The following is a 16,956-nucleotide window of genomic DNA, read 5'->3' on the forward strand; positions in this document are numbered from 1 at the left end:
GTGTTCATCAGCTAAAAGATTAAATACAGGAGATAACATATGGCTGATGGATCAGAGATACCTTTTCCAGATTATTTAATACCAGTGTAATGTCCTGGAATAATGCACAGGAGCCCTGTAAAGAATGACATCTTACAGATGCCAAATAAAACAGAGACTGACCACAGTTTTAAATGGTTCTGTGACCCTTTTGGCATGAGTCATGGAACTGGCCTGGGACCTTGGCCGAAGTCCCATTCAGATAGTCTTGTGAGTGCTGAGGTAGGATGATAAATGCAGTGAAAATCTGGAGTGCTTTGAAGAGAAAGGTGCTGCATAAGCAGTCCCTGCTAATGTTTGGTCTATTGCCTGTACTTTTGGTCCTTGCACCTGTTTTGAAGTTGGTTGTCATTTTACTGTGATTGATGTCTTTGCAGCCTTTGTAATATACAACTTTCTCAGCCTCTGCTATGAGTACTTGGGAGGGGAGAGCTCCATCATGTCTGAGATCAGAGGGAAACCAATTGAGTGAGTATTTATTGTGCTTACAGCATGACGCTGTCCTCCTTCTGTGCCCATCTACTATTTCTCTATCCCTGTCCTGAAAAACTGTGTCAGGTGGCAAATGTCTGCTGGAGCTGGGCAGCGTGGATGATGATGATGGTGATGATGATTTACCAGTACCTTGCTCTGAGACAGATCAGGCTGATCACATCCTCTTAGGCAAGCTGGACTGATTCACAGTTTTTCTGGACACCTGCCTGTTCCTTTGTTTATTTTCTTACTCCCTTCTCTTCATTTAAATCTTTTCTGTCTTCAGTTGATTGTGTGTGACTCCTCTAGGATCTGTATTTCTCCCCATGCTATTCTGTGACAGGAAAAAAAATTGGAGTGTATAGTGAGGATGTTGTTTTAGACACATCTCTAGAAGAGGGTATGGCCATAACTGCAGTCACTGTTGGAGAAAGCACCAGTCCTGCAACTTTGCTACAGAGAGGTAGATGAAGAGAGTAGGAATCTTGCACTCTTGCCCAAATCTTGCTTGTGAACTCTGTCATCTTGTGTTGGTTCTTTCAGGTCCAGCTGTGTGTATGGGACTTGCTGTCTGTGGGGAAAGACATATTCAATTGGATTTCTGAGATTCTGCAAACAGGTATGGGCTGGGACATTCTGCAGAAATTAAGTGTGTGGTGGTGGCAATGGTGCTTTTTGCTGCTGAATTTCTGAGACCTTTGCGGGGAGGAGGCTCTAATAGTATTTTGAGAGGCCTGCAGACTGCTGAGAAGAGAAGGTGTTACAGGGTTGATTTGGTGTTAGGAGTGATTTAAATATGCTAAGAATGATTTTAACATATTCTACCCAACCCCACATCAGGAAGGCCTTAGTTTAAGACATGTGTTATCTCCTGGAACTGATATTAATCCTAAGAAGAAACTCTTTTCCTTTCTGGATTACAGAGTCTCAGCTCCAAGAAATTGATGTCTGTGTTGTGTCGCAGACACCCCACAGTTGTGTAAGAGCCTCCTGAATTCCCAGTGCTGCTGTTGTGGTTTGGAGCTGAGGAGGGGTGGAGGTTAAGCATGACACATTGGTTTGTAGGAGGAACCGAGTGTTGCTCACCATGTGTGTCTGTCTGTGCTGAACTGGGCATGTCGAGGGCGGCTGAGTGGGGGAGGCCTGAACCTCTCTGCAGCCCTTGGCTGCTCACTGCAGGTCAGTCACCTCTGGCTGCCATGAAACGGCAGGTGAATTTCAAGGCTTTGCTCACTTGCTGAAATGGACACAGGAGCTTTCTGTGGAGTCAGTGTGAAGCAGGTCTGGTTCTTTGAAAGGGCTCAGGTCATTGTAATTTCAGTCAGCAGGTCTAGATATCTGCCCTGTCTTCTCCTGAACATCATGGCCCGTCGTCTGTGTTTTAGCAATATGCAGGAACATTAAAAGTACAGTGTAGCCTCATGGTGTTAAGCTGTGTTAAGCTGTGCTGCACAAGTGGCCATTTTCAAAGGACCACTTCTTTTCTATTTGTCCCTGCCCCATATTTCATCCTTACAGCTTTTCTGTTTTCTTGCCTCATACTTTTCTTTTCTAGTCTGAACCCAGTATGTTGCTTCAGCTGTTTCTCATGGGTTTCGTCTGGACACCCTTTGGTTGATTCACTTTTACCTATTCTTATAGGTATTACCTATTCTTATTGCTCCTAATGTTATTTTTTGCCTTTTAAATATATTGTAAGCAGATGTAACACCCATGAAAGTGAATGAATACTGGTGAAATAATTTCCCTTAGACTTTTTGCTTCTCATGTCCCACAGCCTCTTGCAGCTGTCACCACATGGGTTGCACATGTGTGTGTTTGGAAAGTTTGTTCACAACAGTGAAGACTAGAAGCACACCTTGGGGTATGGGGAGGGTGTGTTTTTTTCTGCTGGCCTCCACAAATCCCAGCTCTTTTTTTTGGTAGATATTTTGCTTTCCTTTTGCTGATATCTGGCAGCAATTTTTCTTTTCATGCCTGCCCTTTTCTAACTGCTAAGTCTGCTGTGGAGGTTGTGAGGGAGGTGTATTGCGAAGAGATGCTTAAATCCATCCTTCTTGGCTTGAACTTAAATATTGTCTTGATGAGAAATTGTTGATGCCGAGGTTCATTTTCTGGTACTTCTAGACTTTCAGGATTTTTGGGGAAGACCTTTTAAGGTAAATTCCTGGGAAGGCTGATGCAAAAGGACAACAGAACAAATGCCAGTGCTGACCTGTGCAGTATCCACCATGGTGATGATCAGGAAGAGGAATGTGATGAAAGGAACACTTTGCCCTTTTTAGCCCTGTTCTTAGTATCTCCAGCACTTCTGTTACCTCCCATCACCACCTGCCCATTTTCTGCTCTTTCTGGTCCCTTTCATCCTGAAGGAATCTGTGTGTTATAATTTTTTTTTCTTACTGCCTTCACACTGTTCCCCCCCAACTTTTCTCAGGCAGGTGCCTGTTGTGGGTCAGTCAGTCTGCCTGTGTTGCCTGTGGACCTCCAGCAGTGTGGTGGTGTGCTGCTGTCTGTGGTGTGAAATACAAACAGCTCGTTTCCTTAAGGATGTCTTGATCAAGATTCTTTGCTGGGCCTCTGTCTGATGACCCTCACACATGGGTCACACACCATCCATGTGCTTCCCATATGCTACAGCAGCTTCTAGGGAAGCAGCTAAAAATAGTGGTGGTTTGGATTGCAGGGAAATGGTTAAAATGTCCCCAGATCAGAAGGAGGGGAAGCTCAGAGGATGGAGTTGTTTACCAATTAGCTTGACCTTTTCCAGTTCACATATTTAAAGTGACTCACTAACTGGCATGTGCTGGGGTTTTTAATCTCCTTGAAGTCTTATGACCACTAACAAATTGCATCGTATCCAAAGCAATTATTACTGTTTGGTTTTACCTTCTTTCCATACATAGCCCTCCCCACATGCACATGGGTCAGCACCTACCCAGGCTCTTCCAGCCTCTTCAGGGAGACACAGGTCACATCCCTTCAGGGAGACATTTTTAGGGCCATAAGTGTTTCCTTTTTCTAGGACTTTGAAGTTCAACATCTGCAGAAAGTAGAAGAATGCAGTGGCTTTGAGAGAACATTCAGTCCCAATAGGAGCAGTAGTTTATATGGGCAGAATGGATAGAGCTGGTCCCAAGTGCCACGGAATCTTTGGGGAGATTCAGTAAAGGTCATGTGGATGACAGAATAGCTCTTAACTTGTGTGTGGCAACACACATTGCTGTGTTTACAAAACGCCTGAATGTTGTGGTGGTTGTCAAAAGTTCCTCCTCGAGCAGTGTGGTTCCCCTCTAATCCAGGGGACTTTTTTGCCTGACTTTGTGACAACTATGGACTGGGGTTTGCTTTCCTTCCTTTAACAGTATGTCTCTATTAAACTTGCTGTGTCTCTGCCATAGCACAGTGTGAGATTTTTTGGTTTTCATACTGTTACAGTGCATAAATGTGCTGCAGCACAGCCCTTGAAAAGTAGCTCTGGAAGAGTGGGGATGAGCAGCTTCTAGGAACAACCCTACAGAGTGGTTTTTCTTTCCATTCTGGACAAGTAGATAGCACATGTACATCTTCTGAAACTCCTTCATCTCCTTTTGGGTGCTGCAGTCCCCAAGCACAATCAATTAGCAAGTGGCAGGGTCAGACATCTTGTTGGGGCTGGATTGTGTTGCCTTGCTGAGTGGTCCCAGTGGACACTCCATTGTGATGCTGTTGGCAGCTTGTCCTCTTGCACCACCTGCCTTCTCATTCCTATCCTCTCATTCCTGTAGGCTACCCTGCAGTTCTGTGTGGTGAAGCCCCTCATGGCGATCAGCACAGTCATCCTTCAGGCCTTCGGCAAGTACCAGGATGGTGACTTTGAGTAAGTTTATTTATTTAGCATGCAAGATTTGGCTGCCCTTTCTCTGCCTGGCTTTGCTTATTGTCTGTGTGTGTGCTGGGAAAAGATGGGAGTACACAGGTTGATGTGCATGAGAAAAGAAGGCAGAGGTAGCCCTCCTTTAGTTTCATGTTTATTTTACCTTGGTTTGAGGGTGGGAGTGGGACAGAGAATCAGGAAGGAAATGGACTCCTGGAACTTTCCATTGGCAGTGGCAAGGGGAAAACATGCTGAAGTTTCAGGCATTCATATATATCTTCTCTTTTCAGTGTAACCAGTGGCTACCTCTACGTGACGATCATCTACAACATCTCTGTCAGCCTGGCACTATATGCCCTCTTCCTTTTCTACTTCGCCACACGTGAGCTGCTCAGTCCCTATAGCCCAGTCCTCAAGTTCTTCATGGTGAAGTCTGTCATCTTCCTGTCCTTCTGGCAAGGTGAGCTGCTTTTCCCTTCCCTTGGTGGGCACAAAGAGCTCTCTGCAGGGGCTCAGACACAGGAGTTGATAGAACAGATGTTGATTAATAGACAAAATGTCATTCTGTATTCCATTTGGTTTATAGTCATTCACTGCTTTTCTCTGGGAAAGCTGTTTGCTCGGTTTAATTTTTGTTTATATGCTCCTGAATCATTATCCCTGTGTGTGTGTGTGCACAAGAACATGTATTTGGCAAAATCAGCTGATAGGGTGAAGAGTTCTCTGCGTTCCTGAAACAATCATAAAGCACAAGCTGCCAACATTTTATCTGCATGCTGCCATTTTATTGATTAAAGTGACACATCTAAAAAGTTTTAGTGCTTTTTTTAGTGCTCTATAAATAAAATTTTAATGGTATGTCTGTGGTGTATGTGAAGGAGCAAGCTGGCTGGATGCAGTGTGTACTGCCACAGAACTCTGCTGGGAAGAGGACGCTCAGAATTCATACACATGAAGCAGAGGCACAGTCAGAAAGTTGAAATTCCACCTAAGCTTAGTGCTTCTGACTAATTGGCTCTAAGCATTTCCCTGTTCAATGCCCTACTTAGGTTTACTGAGTTGCACTTCAAAGACTAATTGAGTAGGAACTTAGGTGGAATTCAGGCTGTTGGAGTATAGCCCATCCTCCCTGTTTACAGACAAACTAATAAGCTGTCTGGTTTATCATCTTGAGGCATCTGGTCACACACTGTCTTCTCTGAAATTCTTCAGCCACTGAGCTTTGGTTAGGGAGAAACCTCTTTCTTACAGTGATGTGTCAAAGACACTAATATGCTTAAATGAAAAGTTCTGTTACTTCAGTTTTTGTTCTAGCTAGTGCAAGTGCTGATGTGCAAAATGCAGAATATGTCAAAATTTTCTTAAGAAAGGATGTTCTTTGGTGTTTGATCTTTGTATGCTTTCAACTCTGATCAACAAGAAAAGAGGTTTAATCTGTGAAACAAGAGCTAGCAAACAAGCTCCAAGTGATGTTCAGGTGTTAGAAAGACAAATTACTTGTCAGTAGAACTGCCTTGTTAGGGTTTAGGGATCAATGTTTTTCAGTGACCTCAGGGGAGGTTAACAAAGCTTGGGAAGGTGGATGTACCACAGACAGTGGACACAAAGGATGCAGAATTTACAAGGCACAAAGACACTTGGCAGAGCCCCCAAGGTAAGGAAGAAACGAATAAAGACAGCTCAGCAAGTGTGCTGGATCAGCTGCAAGGGAGGAAAAGGCAATTCTGGCAGGGGAGATCATGGCCACTGACACGAGAAACCACCAAGTCAAAAGGAGAGAGAGACTGAGCATGCAGACTAATTAGCATGAGCAGGGAGAGGTTCGTTAACCAATAGAAGACACAATACTAATTAAAAAGAGAATCAGGTAATTTTTAGCCAAGGAACATTAGTGGCTTTATTTGGTAAAATGTATAAATGCAAAAAGCTTTGATAGTCATCATGCTGGCATTGTGGATTTGCCAGCCAGCACCCCTTCCTATGCAGAACTGTAAATAAGCCAAATACCTTGACTCTTTGTGTGAATTGACCTCTTGCACACTGTGTGAAAGAACCTATTTTGGGACAACCCTGAGATCACAGGATTGCTTACAGAAATATCTGACTCCTCTTACCCTTTTAGACTTAATCAAGTCCTACAGCAGTTAGTTCCACAGTTTTTGTGTCAGTTGAGGATAGAAGAGGGTCAGTGTTTGAACATTCTTTGCCTAAATGTATTTGTCTTATTTTATTCTTCCTTTCTCTTTTGTACAAGTGAACATAGGTGTGTGTTTGTAGCCCACTCTGTAGCTCCTGTGGTGAGTGGGCTTGTGTCTGGGACATAGAGCACAAACAACTATTCCCATTCTTTGCAGTTACTGTGAGACCATATTTTCTGCACATTTACATGAACTTATTACTTTGTTTAGGGATGCTGTTGGCCATCTTGGAAAAGTGTGGTGCCATCCCCAAAATCCACTCTGCTGATGTGTCTGTGGGTGAAGGCACAGTGGCTGCTGGCTATCAAGACTTCATCATTTGTGTGGAGATGTTCTTTGCAGCCATTGCCCTGCGCCACGCCTTCACATACAAGGTGTATGTGGACAAGAGAATTGATGCCCAAGGTAGGAAGCATGCCAGTGCATATGGCTTTGCTCTTTGGTAGTGAGACTGGGTGGAGACTGGTCCCTCAGGCAGCCAGCACATTGATGTGACTCCCAACCTGATATCTTGGAAAACGCCACATCCCCTCCTGTGAGGTGTCTGAACAGATTTATTGTGCAACAGCTCTCCAGGGCAGAAACCTTGCCTGAATTGCACTGTTCCCTTTTCTGTTCCCCAGTATGCCACCCACGACAACTTGTTGCAGACCTGAGGGCTGTAAGATGTTGCATTGTTTCGGTAGAATGGGTTTGTCCTTCTTCCTGTCTCCCCAAAGGGGAACTCCATTGCTCCAGATTGTGCAACAGGCTGAAGGCAGGAGGGACAGGGTCTAAAACAGGCTCTGTTTTGAATCTGGCTTGGGAAGATGAGGCTGTGCTTTGGCAATGTGTTTGTCACGGAGGAGGAGGATCTTCCTGTAATGACTTTGTGAGGGCTGGGCTGCTATAAGAAAGATTCTTATTTTGGGGAAGAGGAAGATGGATGTTATCTCTGGGAAAAGGGGGTTTTGTGCCTAGTCTATGCAGTGTTTTCCAAATAAAGGGATTCCTTCCTTCTGGGGGCGATCTGTGCCGAGGTGCTGGAACACAGCAACCCTTGGGCAGTGTCAATGTAGGTGACCCCTCCATCTCAGCCAGCCCCAGAGGTTTTGGAAGAACAGTGGTTGCAGTGGGGGGAGATGAGATCTATGGGTGATGAAAGGGTAAACTACAGGTCAGTACAGTGGGAATGTTTCTGTGGTGGGCCTTGTTCAGTTCTTGTTATTTCCTCTTTCTCTGTCTCTGTCTTTCTCTCCTCTTCCTTTTATCTCTCCCTTGCTTTGGCCACTGGTCCCTGATGCAGCTGTTCCATCATATGGGCCATACGGTAGGTACAGCATGCTTTGTGTGTTTGTCTCAGTTGGTTTTTAGCTGGGATGCTGTTCTCTCCTGATTCCCAGCCTGCCTACAACCTGCCCTGCCCCTTGTTCTCCTTTCCTTGCAAGTCTGTGACTCCACTGCCTCACACAGCTGCTTTAGGGTTGTCTGGATTACAAGTAGTAAAACAGCTGCGTGGGCATTAACGCGTAGCTTTGGAGCATTTGTGTCAGAGCTCTGGGAATCTCTCTCCAAAGAGCTGCGTGGCTCTCAAGGGAGCTGCTCTCACCCCAGCCTCCCTTCACTTTTATGATTGCCACAGATGATCAGCATACTTTGATACTCTAGGGAGCTCATCCCCAGAACTGAGCAGAAGCTCATCCCCAGAAGCCCACACTGGAAATGGAACCTAGAGGCCATGAGACATGGCAGCTCCTAGGAGACACCACTTCCCTCTGTGCTGAGCACTTGGGTGGTACATTCTCCATCTGCTGCTTTCTTCATGGTACCATCATGACACATGGGGTAGTTCTGCCTCTAGTACTGCCTGTTTCCCTCCTTTCCTTACTTCGTGCTGCTTTTTACTTGTATGATCTCTTTCCCATGGGCATTTTGATACCACCTCGCAGTCTTAATTTCCAGTGAGTGGAATGGCAAATGCCATTTCTCCTATATTTTAGAATTTACTTAGTTTTTGTCTTCTGAAAGTGTTTAGAGGAGCACCTCCCACCTGACTGTATTCATTGCACACCTAGGCCAGCACCAATAGTGTGCAGTGGAGGATGTCTCTGCGGGTGTACCCTTTCTCATGGTATGTCCCCCATTTGGTGCTGTGGTGGATTCACTTGGCTCACAGTGTTTGGGTTTAGAAGCACCACTGATAAAGCTGAACACTATTTGTGTGGCATTTCCTCAGCAGCTGCTTAAGGAAGTCTGTAACCCACCTTGTGCAGGATCTAGGACTGCATGTTCCCTGTTCTCCTTACCTTCCTATTAAGGGCTGTGGGGAAGGCAGCAGTGTTCTTTACTTGTCCCTTCCTGTCTTATCCAAACAGGTCGCTGTGCTCCCATGAAGAGCATCTCCAGCAGCCTCAAGGAGACCATGAATCCCCATGACATTGTCCAAGATGCGATCCACAACTTCTCTCCAGCCTACCAGCAGTACACCCAACAGTCGACACTGGAGCACGGGCCCCCCTGGCGCAACGGCAGCCACGTGATCTCGCGCTCCCACAGCTGCTCCGGTGCCCGTGACAACGAGAAGACCCTCTTGCTGAGCTCTGATGATGAATTCTAGGAGGGGAAACTGCCAGCACAGGCTGTCATGTTCCTTCTTTTTTTTTTTTTTTTTTAATAATTTATTAATGCAGAAACACACAAGTCATATCACTTCCTCGAGAGTAAAGATTGCAGAAGTGAGCACTTCCCATTAGCTTTTGTGGGTACGGACACAATGAGCAATGCAGAGGTGGCAGAATGGCCAGGCCTCCATGCTCGAGCCCATTCCTTATGGCAGCAATCAAACTGAATTGATTCAAGGAAAGCTCCAGGGTTTGGGGCTCTGGCTTCCCACACCTGCCCAGCTTGGTGTGGAGTGTGACTGACTGGAGCCTAGAGTTGTAGCCAAAAATGTTTTTGGTTTTTTTCTAACAGAACAACCTGACTGCTTTCTATTTCTTTTCCTGAATGGTTGATTTAGGCACAGTTTTCTTTCTCTCCAGCTCCCTGGTACTAACATCTCTGTGATCCTTGGGAAATAGGATGGGGATGCAGCCATAAGCGTTCCTGAGGACCACACCAGAGACTGGTCTTTCTAAATAGCCATTGCCCTGAGTGCTAAGTAAGGAACATCTGTCCCTACCCTCCTGAGCACCTGGTTGTGAGTCCTGGAGTCATTGAGGGAGCAAAGGGCAAAAGGACAAAGCTTTCTGCGTGTTCCTTGGCTCCCTGCATCTCAAGTTGCTACAAAAGCTTGTTGAAGCTCAGTGGGGATGGAATTATATTTTCACAAGGGTGGAATTTTTTAATCACCAGGTATCCAAGCTTCCCATCTCCCTGGCGTTCCTGTGGCAGGAAGCCTCCCTGGAGCATCTTTCTCCTGCTAACAAGACTGAGGACTGGCTATGATAGGTGGCGGAAGTTTATAGAGCGTTGGCCCCTTCACTCCTCTTTGGGAAGGGAAGATATGTAAACACAAAATCAGTTTTTCTTCTTGTTTCCTATCCCCCAGCATCACATCTGCCCCTGGTAGAGGTAGGTGCCAGAGCAGGTCCTGATCTCTCACAGGCAGCTCTCCCCATGCTCATAATCACTGACTTCCCCTGAGCTACAGGAGTTTTACCCTTAGGCTGGAGTATTCAGGAAGGAATATTGCACACTCCTTTGTTTTTTATCTCTGTAGCTGTTCTGGGGCAGACTGGAGCAGACTTGAAACCTGACATGACCTGGCTGGTCAAAGTTGTCTCTTTCATTTTCTCAGGCAGCAATTGCTGCTGCTGCTGCTGCTGCACATTTCACAGGCTCTGGTGCACCTGCAGTGCTATCAAGGGTGGAACCAGCATCCATGAAAGTGGGAGAAGCTTCCCCTTGCTTCTGTTGGGTTTTGGATGAACCCATGAGTACTTAGTGGAGCCAAAACAAAAGTGATCCCTCTGTAGATCTATCTAGGGACCAGGAAATGCCTCTTGCTTGCTTAAAATTATCTAGGAGAAAAGTAGGCGGCACACTCAAGTGCTGCAGCTCAGATGCTCCTACCTGCAAGCAGGAAGCAAAATTGAGACTGGAGCAAGCTGCTGTGTTCAGCTGTAGTTTCTCCGTTCCTCTCCTGCTTTACGCCTCCCCTGCCGAGAGCAGACCCGTGTGATTCTGGATTGCTCCTTGCTGTCCTGCTAGGAGAACTGGAGTCTGGTTTGCTGCCTGGAGTTTTCCTGTCCGTTTGTTTCTTGATCCATTTGCTTCTTCATTGAGTGTCTCAGAAGCAACAGTGAGTGAGGAGCACCTCATTTATTCAGCACCTCTGCCCAAGTTGGGCAAAAAGGCTTGAAGAGAGGCAGGTTTACTCCCTGCTGTGAGCATTAGATAGGGAAAAGCTTAAGGATAGTGCCTCCTCCTGTACTGATGTTTCTGGGAGATAGTGAAGCAGGTGAGAGCAGCAGTACTGTTGAGGGAGCTGGAGGGAGGGTCAGTGGATCCAGCAGCTTCTCTGCTGCTGGATTTCCCCATTCACACACATCCTGCAAAGCCATGCTGTTGGTTATTAATTTTCCTAAGTTTGTGACTGCTTAATTAGACATGCAAACGCATTCTGCCAGGCTTTGTGTGGGCTTGATGTAAAATTTCCTCATGCATAAGCTGCCTGGAAAGCAGGGCTGAAGGTTTAACAGACTTTACTTCTGTTTTCTGTGGCTTTGATTAATATTCCTTTAATGTGAGATACCGATGTTTCTCTCACTTAGGAAAGTGGGACATGGGACATCATCCCATACTCCCCTTTCTTTGCATTTGCAGGCCTTGATGATGTCCCAGTATCACTTGGTGACTGCCCCCAATCTTTGTTGCATTTGGGTGGCTGGAATCTGTGTGATTGCCCCATTGAGCATGAAGGTGGTCCAGGCTTAGAGATGCATGTCTTAGAACTTATTTTGAAATGTCTCCTGCATACATATATATATATATATATATATATATGTGTGTGTGTGTGTATGTATATATATATATATATGCACTGTGCAGAGGATCTGGATATTCTTAAAGCATCCTGTGTGTAATGGTTTCAAGTATAATTCTTTTACACCAGATGCCTTCAGAGGAGCCTGGTGAGCTAGTACCTAGCTGCCCTACTTTATAATTTTATAAATATATATGTTTTTTAACACCACACAAAATCATCCATCACTGAGCTTCCTGCTCTTCCTTGTGTCCGGCAAGTGCCAGAGCAAGCACCGGCTCTGAAGCCACTTTGTGTTGGAGGAACAAATATGAGATCCAGAGCTTGAGACCAAGAAGGCCAAGGCATCCATGGTCTTTTTGGTCTGCTCAAGGTAGCCCAGGACCCAGGAAATGTGCTGGTTCCAAGAGCAGACCTTGGAGCTGCTCTCCTCACCTGCTTCCGCTCTCCTTCCTTCCTTTTTTGTTTACTATGTAACATACCCATGGGATTTGTTTATTATTTTTCCATATAGAGTAGTTCTTTGTATATAAATGACTGAAAAAAAGTATGATAAATAAGACAGAGTCACCTAGTTTTGTACCTATTGTGTTTAACTGATGTGAGCTCAGCGACAAGCCGCTCTCTATTTTGGTCTTTGTGACGTTATACTCCGCAGAAATGAGCAAATATGATGACAAATAAAAAATATAGAGATAATATAGATTGTACTTAAGCTGCCTCTGTGTGGTGCTGTCTGGGTGACTTCTCTGAGTTTTTCCTCCTTGCATGGACTGAGGCTTGGTGGGTCAGGATCTCTTGTCCTCTTCTCAGAAGGGAAGCTCCAGGTGTTGGAGCTGATAGAGAAGCATCACTGCAGCGCCCTGGGCTGAGACACCACTGCTGGCCCAAGGCAGGAGTAGAACCCATGATCAAAAACCTGGAGTAGAGATGAAGCCTTCCTTAGGTGCTCACTGAAACGCTGGTGGGAAGGAGGAGACCCCAGCAAACAATGGCTTTGGGATTTCCTTCCATGAGCACTGTTTGGGGCTGGGGCCATTTGCAGTGTCAGAGGGAATGGGAATGTCAAACCCCCAAACCATCCTGAGTGTTGCAGCCTGCTGGGGACCTGGCCCACCTGGGAATTTGGAACATGCTCACCACTTCCAGCTCAGTTCTGAGGAAGGGTGGCTTTTCCACACAGGGAGGAGGTCTAGCTTCATCTCCCGATAAGGTGCCTTCCACACTTCTTCCCCATCTCCTGCCCATGAGTGGGCAGCTCACTGCTTTTTTCCTTGCTGTTCCCAGGTAAGGTGATAAGGTCACTCAACAGGGAAGCTTTTGGGCACAGATGCCCTGCACCTGCCTCTCCTGCACCTGATCCAAGGACAGCCTGGAGGGAATTTTTGAAGTGAAAAGCACTACCTTTCCCAGGAAAAGCTGATTCAGCACAGCTGCACTGCTCCTGAAAGCGAGTGCTTTGTGGGGTGGTATTCAGCATTACTTGTGCTTTTTTAGCCCTTTTCTGTAAATCTGGTTTTGTCCTAAAAAGCCATGAGCTGTCCCCCATCCCGTCTTTTTTGGGCACATTCTTGAGCATGTCCTGCAGCAAAGCCAGAGGGAGATAGAAAACCTGGTCTCAGACATGGCTCTGTCCCAAGTTCAAGAATGACCAAACACACTCCCGCTGTGGAAAAAAAAACAAACCAAAACTTGCTTTATTTGTAAAGTCTACAAAATACAGAGGAGTCAGGTAGGACACATACTGTAAGTCAGAAAATAAATAAGTTTTTTTTTTGCTCTATATAAGTATAAGATAAAATGTGATTTGCATATATAAAATATAAAGTACGTCTCTGTACCAACATCCTGGCTGTGCCGAGAGGCGGAATGGCAAAGAGGACGTGAAAATAACTTATGTTCGTGCAATAAATAAACCCAAGAGGAGTCGGGGTGGGGGATGCCAACCACAGTGCCCCATCCAGGAGTGGCAGGCACCTCTACAGGGAAGAATGGAGGCTGCAGCCGAGGGCGGCTGGCGTGGCGATACCCGGGCAGGGGCAGAACGGAGGGGTGGGGGAATCATCTGCAGCAGCAGATCCCGAGATGGACCTGCCTCCTGCTCCCTCCCCTGTGCTGCCTGCATTTAGCCAACCCAGCTCTTCTCCAGCCTTTCAGCCTGCTCAAGAGCCGGTTGTCCCACACCGGTGTCCAAGCTGGAGGAAAACCAAAGGGAGGAGCCTATCTGCCTGCCAGGCAGCTCCAAGGAGCAGGGATGCTCTCCACCCCTACTTCCCACCTCCTGCACCTCCACCCCTCTCTCTGCCTCCACATCTCTGACTCTGAGGGCCAGGAGCACCTTTCCATGGGCTTTGTAGGTGGTGGGGCACCAGGGAGGGCTTGGGGGGCCATACAAGCTGGCCTGTGCTGAGCAAAACAGTGTTTATCTCTGCTCCAGCTGCCTCTGCTTCCTTCCTGCCGGTGCTGCTGCACTTCAGACACCCGGCCAGGCTGAGTGTCCCGTCAGCAGGAAGAGGCGTGAAGGATGTGCACGATAGAGAAAGATCAAACAGAACCACTGCTTCTCCCCTTAGTGGACAACAGCCTGGGCTGACCCACTCACATCTCCCAGCTCCCCCCTGCCCAATCACTGTCACCTCTGGGGTTCCCCAGCACCACAAGCTGCCACAGTGCTTTCCCATTGCATTCACCCTTACCAGGCACTAACACGCAGCCACTTTATCTCCCCCTCTGACCTGCTCACCTTCCCTTGCCATCTGCATCCCCAGGGATTTCAGACATGCTGCCACCTCCTCCCAGCTGTGGTCCTGGTTGTCTGCCCAATGCCGATACCCTTCTCGCATGCCTTCTTCCCCTACACTGCAAAACCTCTCTCTCCTTTTTTCCCTCTCTGGCACATGCTCCTCGGACTGCCTGGCCCACATATAGCTCTCCCATGCCCTCTCACAAAAAAGAGGCACCTGGCATTTTCCTACCAGCTTGGAGCTGTGGGATGCTTCCCCACTGTGTGGGTTCGCTCTCTCCTGTCTGCACACCCAAGAGGGGAGGGGGCTATGGGGGCCACCAGTGAGGCCCTGTTCTCCATCCAAGCACCCACATAGCAGCAGCCCTCCCTACCTGGGGGAGCTGGAGGTCAAGGAATGGGAGAAAGAGGATTTTGGGCACAGGTCCTGACAGGGAGGAGGTTGGGGAAGGGCTGGGAGGCAATTCACGGGGAAGGCACCCCGGGGCGGACTGCGTCCAGCCGGGGGACGGAGGCCAGCACTAGGAGTAGGCGGCCTGGTTGGTGCCGGACTTGACGATGGTGATGACGCTGGCCGTAGCCACCTTGGCGGGGGGCCCGTGAGTGGCCACGGTGCGGGCGAAGCCCTGCAGGGCCTCGTACTTGCCACGGAGGGTGTCGAGCTCCAGGCGCATGGCAGCGTTCTCCCGGGCCAGCTTGTCCACCTCCCACTCCAGCTCCATCTTCTGCTTCTGCAGCTCTTCCTTCTGGCAGACGCGCTTCACTCGGCAGCTGGCAGCGTAACCGCGGTTCTTCAGCGTCCGGCGACGCTGCTTCAGCCTCGCCACCTCCTCCTTGGAGAGGCCCCGCAGGTGGTGGTTGAGTTCCCGCACTGACAGCCCCATCAGCTCCTCATCCGACAGCAGTGGAGTGTTCTCCCCCAGCTCCCGCTTCACCTGTCGGAGAGAGGGGTGCTTGCCTGAGACCCCCGAAACCAGCCCGCTGACTCCCAAACCCCTGTTCCCACTGGTGCTCACCTTCAAAGCCTTGCTGGAGAGCCCGTCTGCAGCCATCCTTTCCTCACTCCGGCCCTGCTGAGCAGCCAGGAGAAAAGTTGGTTACTGCCAGCCCCGTGTTCCCCACCTCAGCAGAGAGGACACCGGCTCTGCTGGTCACCTGCCCGCTGCCCACATCCCCCCCACCCCGGGCCGCATGACTCATCCCACTCCTTTTGAAAAGTACATAGTAATAATATTAATAGCAATGACGACTGCAAGCAATAATAATAATAATGGGGCAAGGATGGACCTCCCACCCTCCTTCATCCCATCACGAGAGGGTTGGGATGCTGCTCTGCCCAGGGGACCCAAAATGCCCCAGCCGCCGGCTGGGATGCCAAGCCTTCGCCGCGGGGAGGAAACACAGGCGAGATCCGCCCGGGGCTGGAGGGAAAGTAAAAGCAGCAGCCCCAGCGAGTGACACCGTGGCGGAGTCACCGAGCCGGGACCCGCGGGGAGGTGCCGCCCCCCCCCCCGGCAAGAGCACCGCGGGTCCCGGCGCAGGGCTCGGGTGTCCCCGGGCTGCGGGGGCGGGCGAAGGGTCGCGGTCACGAAGCGCAGGCGGGTGAAGTGGCCGCCCCGTGATTCAGCACCGCAGGGGTGAAAGTCACGGAAGCGGTGCCTGCCCCTCGCCACGGCCGGTCCCTCCCCGGGCCGGGCTTCGGAGGGGTCCGGGACGCCGGACTGCAGCCCGGCAGCCTCTCCGCACCTCGGGGAACGCCGGTCTCGTTAGGAGAGCCCTCGGAGGGACGAGGGGGGCCGGGACGGGGCCGAGAGCGCCCCGAGAGGAATGAGGGGCTGGAGGGGGGCGGCGGGAAAGGTGGAGCCGGGCCGGCTGGAAGCTGATGCAATCCGGGCCGGGGATCCGCCGCCGGAGCCGAAGGAGCGGCGGTGGATCCCTCCAGGGCGGTGGCCGGGAATTGGAAAGGAAGAACCGACGGCCCCGAGCGTGGCTGGCCGGCCGCCCCCCTCGTCCCGTTCCCCCCAACCCTAGTCCCAGTCCCAGTCCCGGTCCGGATCCCCGCCTTCGGCGGCGGCAGGAGGCCTCCAGCCGGTGCCGGACCCCGCCGCCCCCTTCTCCCGGCCGCCCCGCGGGGCCGAGGCCGAGGCGGGAGCGGAGGGGCCGCTGCCCGGCGCTCACCTGGCGGCTGCGCTGGTCCCGCGGGGCCGCTGCCGGCTCGGGGCGTCGGGCGGCGCCTCCAAGCTCGCTCCCCGCGATTACTCACCCGCGGATTCTTTTCATTCATAAAAACACAGTCATGCGGTGACGTCACCCTCGCCACGCCCCCTCGCCGCCGAGCCGCGCGGGGCGGCCGCTGCCCTTAAAGCGCCCGCTGCCCTTAAAGCGTCCCGCGGTGCCAGCCCGCTCCGAGCGCTGCCGGCGCACACCGCACACCGCGCTGTGAACGCGGCCGCGCTCCAACAGCGCCGGCTGCAACTCGGGTTCAGGGGTGGCGCACGACCGGTGCCCGGCCCTGCCGCGGGAGCAGAACGCCCCACCGAAATGGGTCGCTACCGCTTTAAGAAGGGCGGCCCCACCCGCCGCCCCGCCCCTCGCAAAGATGGCGCCTTCCGCCCTCCTCCCCGGCAGGCGACGGGTGCGGCTTTAATCCCGCCCTGTGGCCCCGCCCCGGAAGCGGCGC

General features: G+C 49.9%; 2 protein-coding genes across 7 annotated transcripts in view; one reads left to right on the forward strand and one right to left on the reverse strand.

Moving 5' to 3' along the window:
- Positions 1–12,243, forward strand: part of TMEM184B (transmembrane protein 184B) — a 30,840-nt gene extending 18,597 nt beyond the window's left edge. For 3 of the 5 annotated variants that reach the window (XM_041416899.1, XM_041416903.1, XM_041416901.1), the window contains 7 exons: positions 417–507; positions 1,057–1,132; positions 4,281–4,372; positions 4,660–4,829; positions 6,778–6,972; positions 7,853–7,876; positions 8,922–12,243. In XM_041416899.1, coding sequence (XP_041272833.1) covers positions 417–507; positions 1,057–1,132; positions 4,281–4,372; positions 4,660–4,829; positions 6,778–6,972; positions 7,853–7,876; positions 8,922–9,163 — 890 coding nt within the window. In that variant the 3' untranslated portion in view covers positions 9,164–12,243. The remainder of the gene's footprint in view (positions 1–416; positions 508–1,056; positions 1,133–4,280; positions 4,373–4,659; positions 4,830–6,777; positions 6,973–7,852; positions 7,877–8,921) is intronic. The other 2 variants (XM_041416900.1, XM_041416902.1) reach the window with 1 other exon arrangement.
- Positions 12,244–13,202: 959 nt separating this feature from the next.
- Positions 13,203–16,858, reverse strand: MAFF (MAF bZIP transcription factor F). Of its 2 annotated transcripts, none has more exons than XM_041416834.1 (3): positions 16,455–16,858; positions 15,293–15,349; positions 13,203–15,211 (listed from the first exon to the last, which is right to left on the reverse strand). In XM_041416834.1, the coding sequence occupies exons 2-3, from the start codon at positions 15,326–15,328 to the stop codon at positions 14,798–14,800; spliced, it is 450 nt and encodes a 149-aa protein (XP_041272768.1). In that variant the 5' UTR covers positions 15,329–15,349; positions 16,455–16,858; the 3' UTR covers positions 13,203–14,797. The 2 variants fall into 2 exon arrangements, with proteins under 2 accessions (XP_041272768.1, XP_041272769.1); XM_041416835.1 differs by having other exon boundaries at positions 15,293–15,346; positions 16,455–16,857.
- Between the last annotated feature and the right edge of the window lie 98 nt (positions 16,859–16,956).

The sequence above is a fragment of the Onychostruthus taczanowskii genome, unplaced genomic scaffold, assembly GCF_017590055.1.
Source record: "Onychostruthus taczanowskii isolate IOZ18803 unplaced genomic scaffold, ASM1759005v1 scaffold53, whole genome shotgun sequence".
Classification (NCBI taxonomy): Eukaryota; Metazoa; Chordata; class Aves; order Passeriformes; family Passeridae; genus Onychostruthus; species Onychostruthus taczanowskii.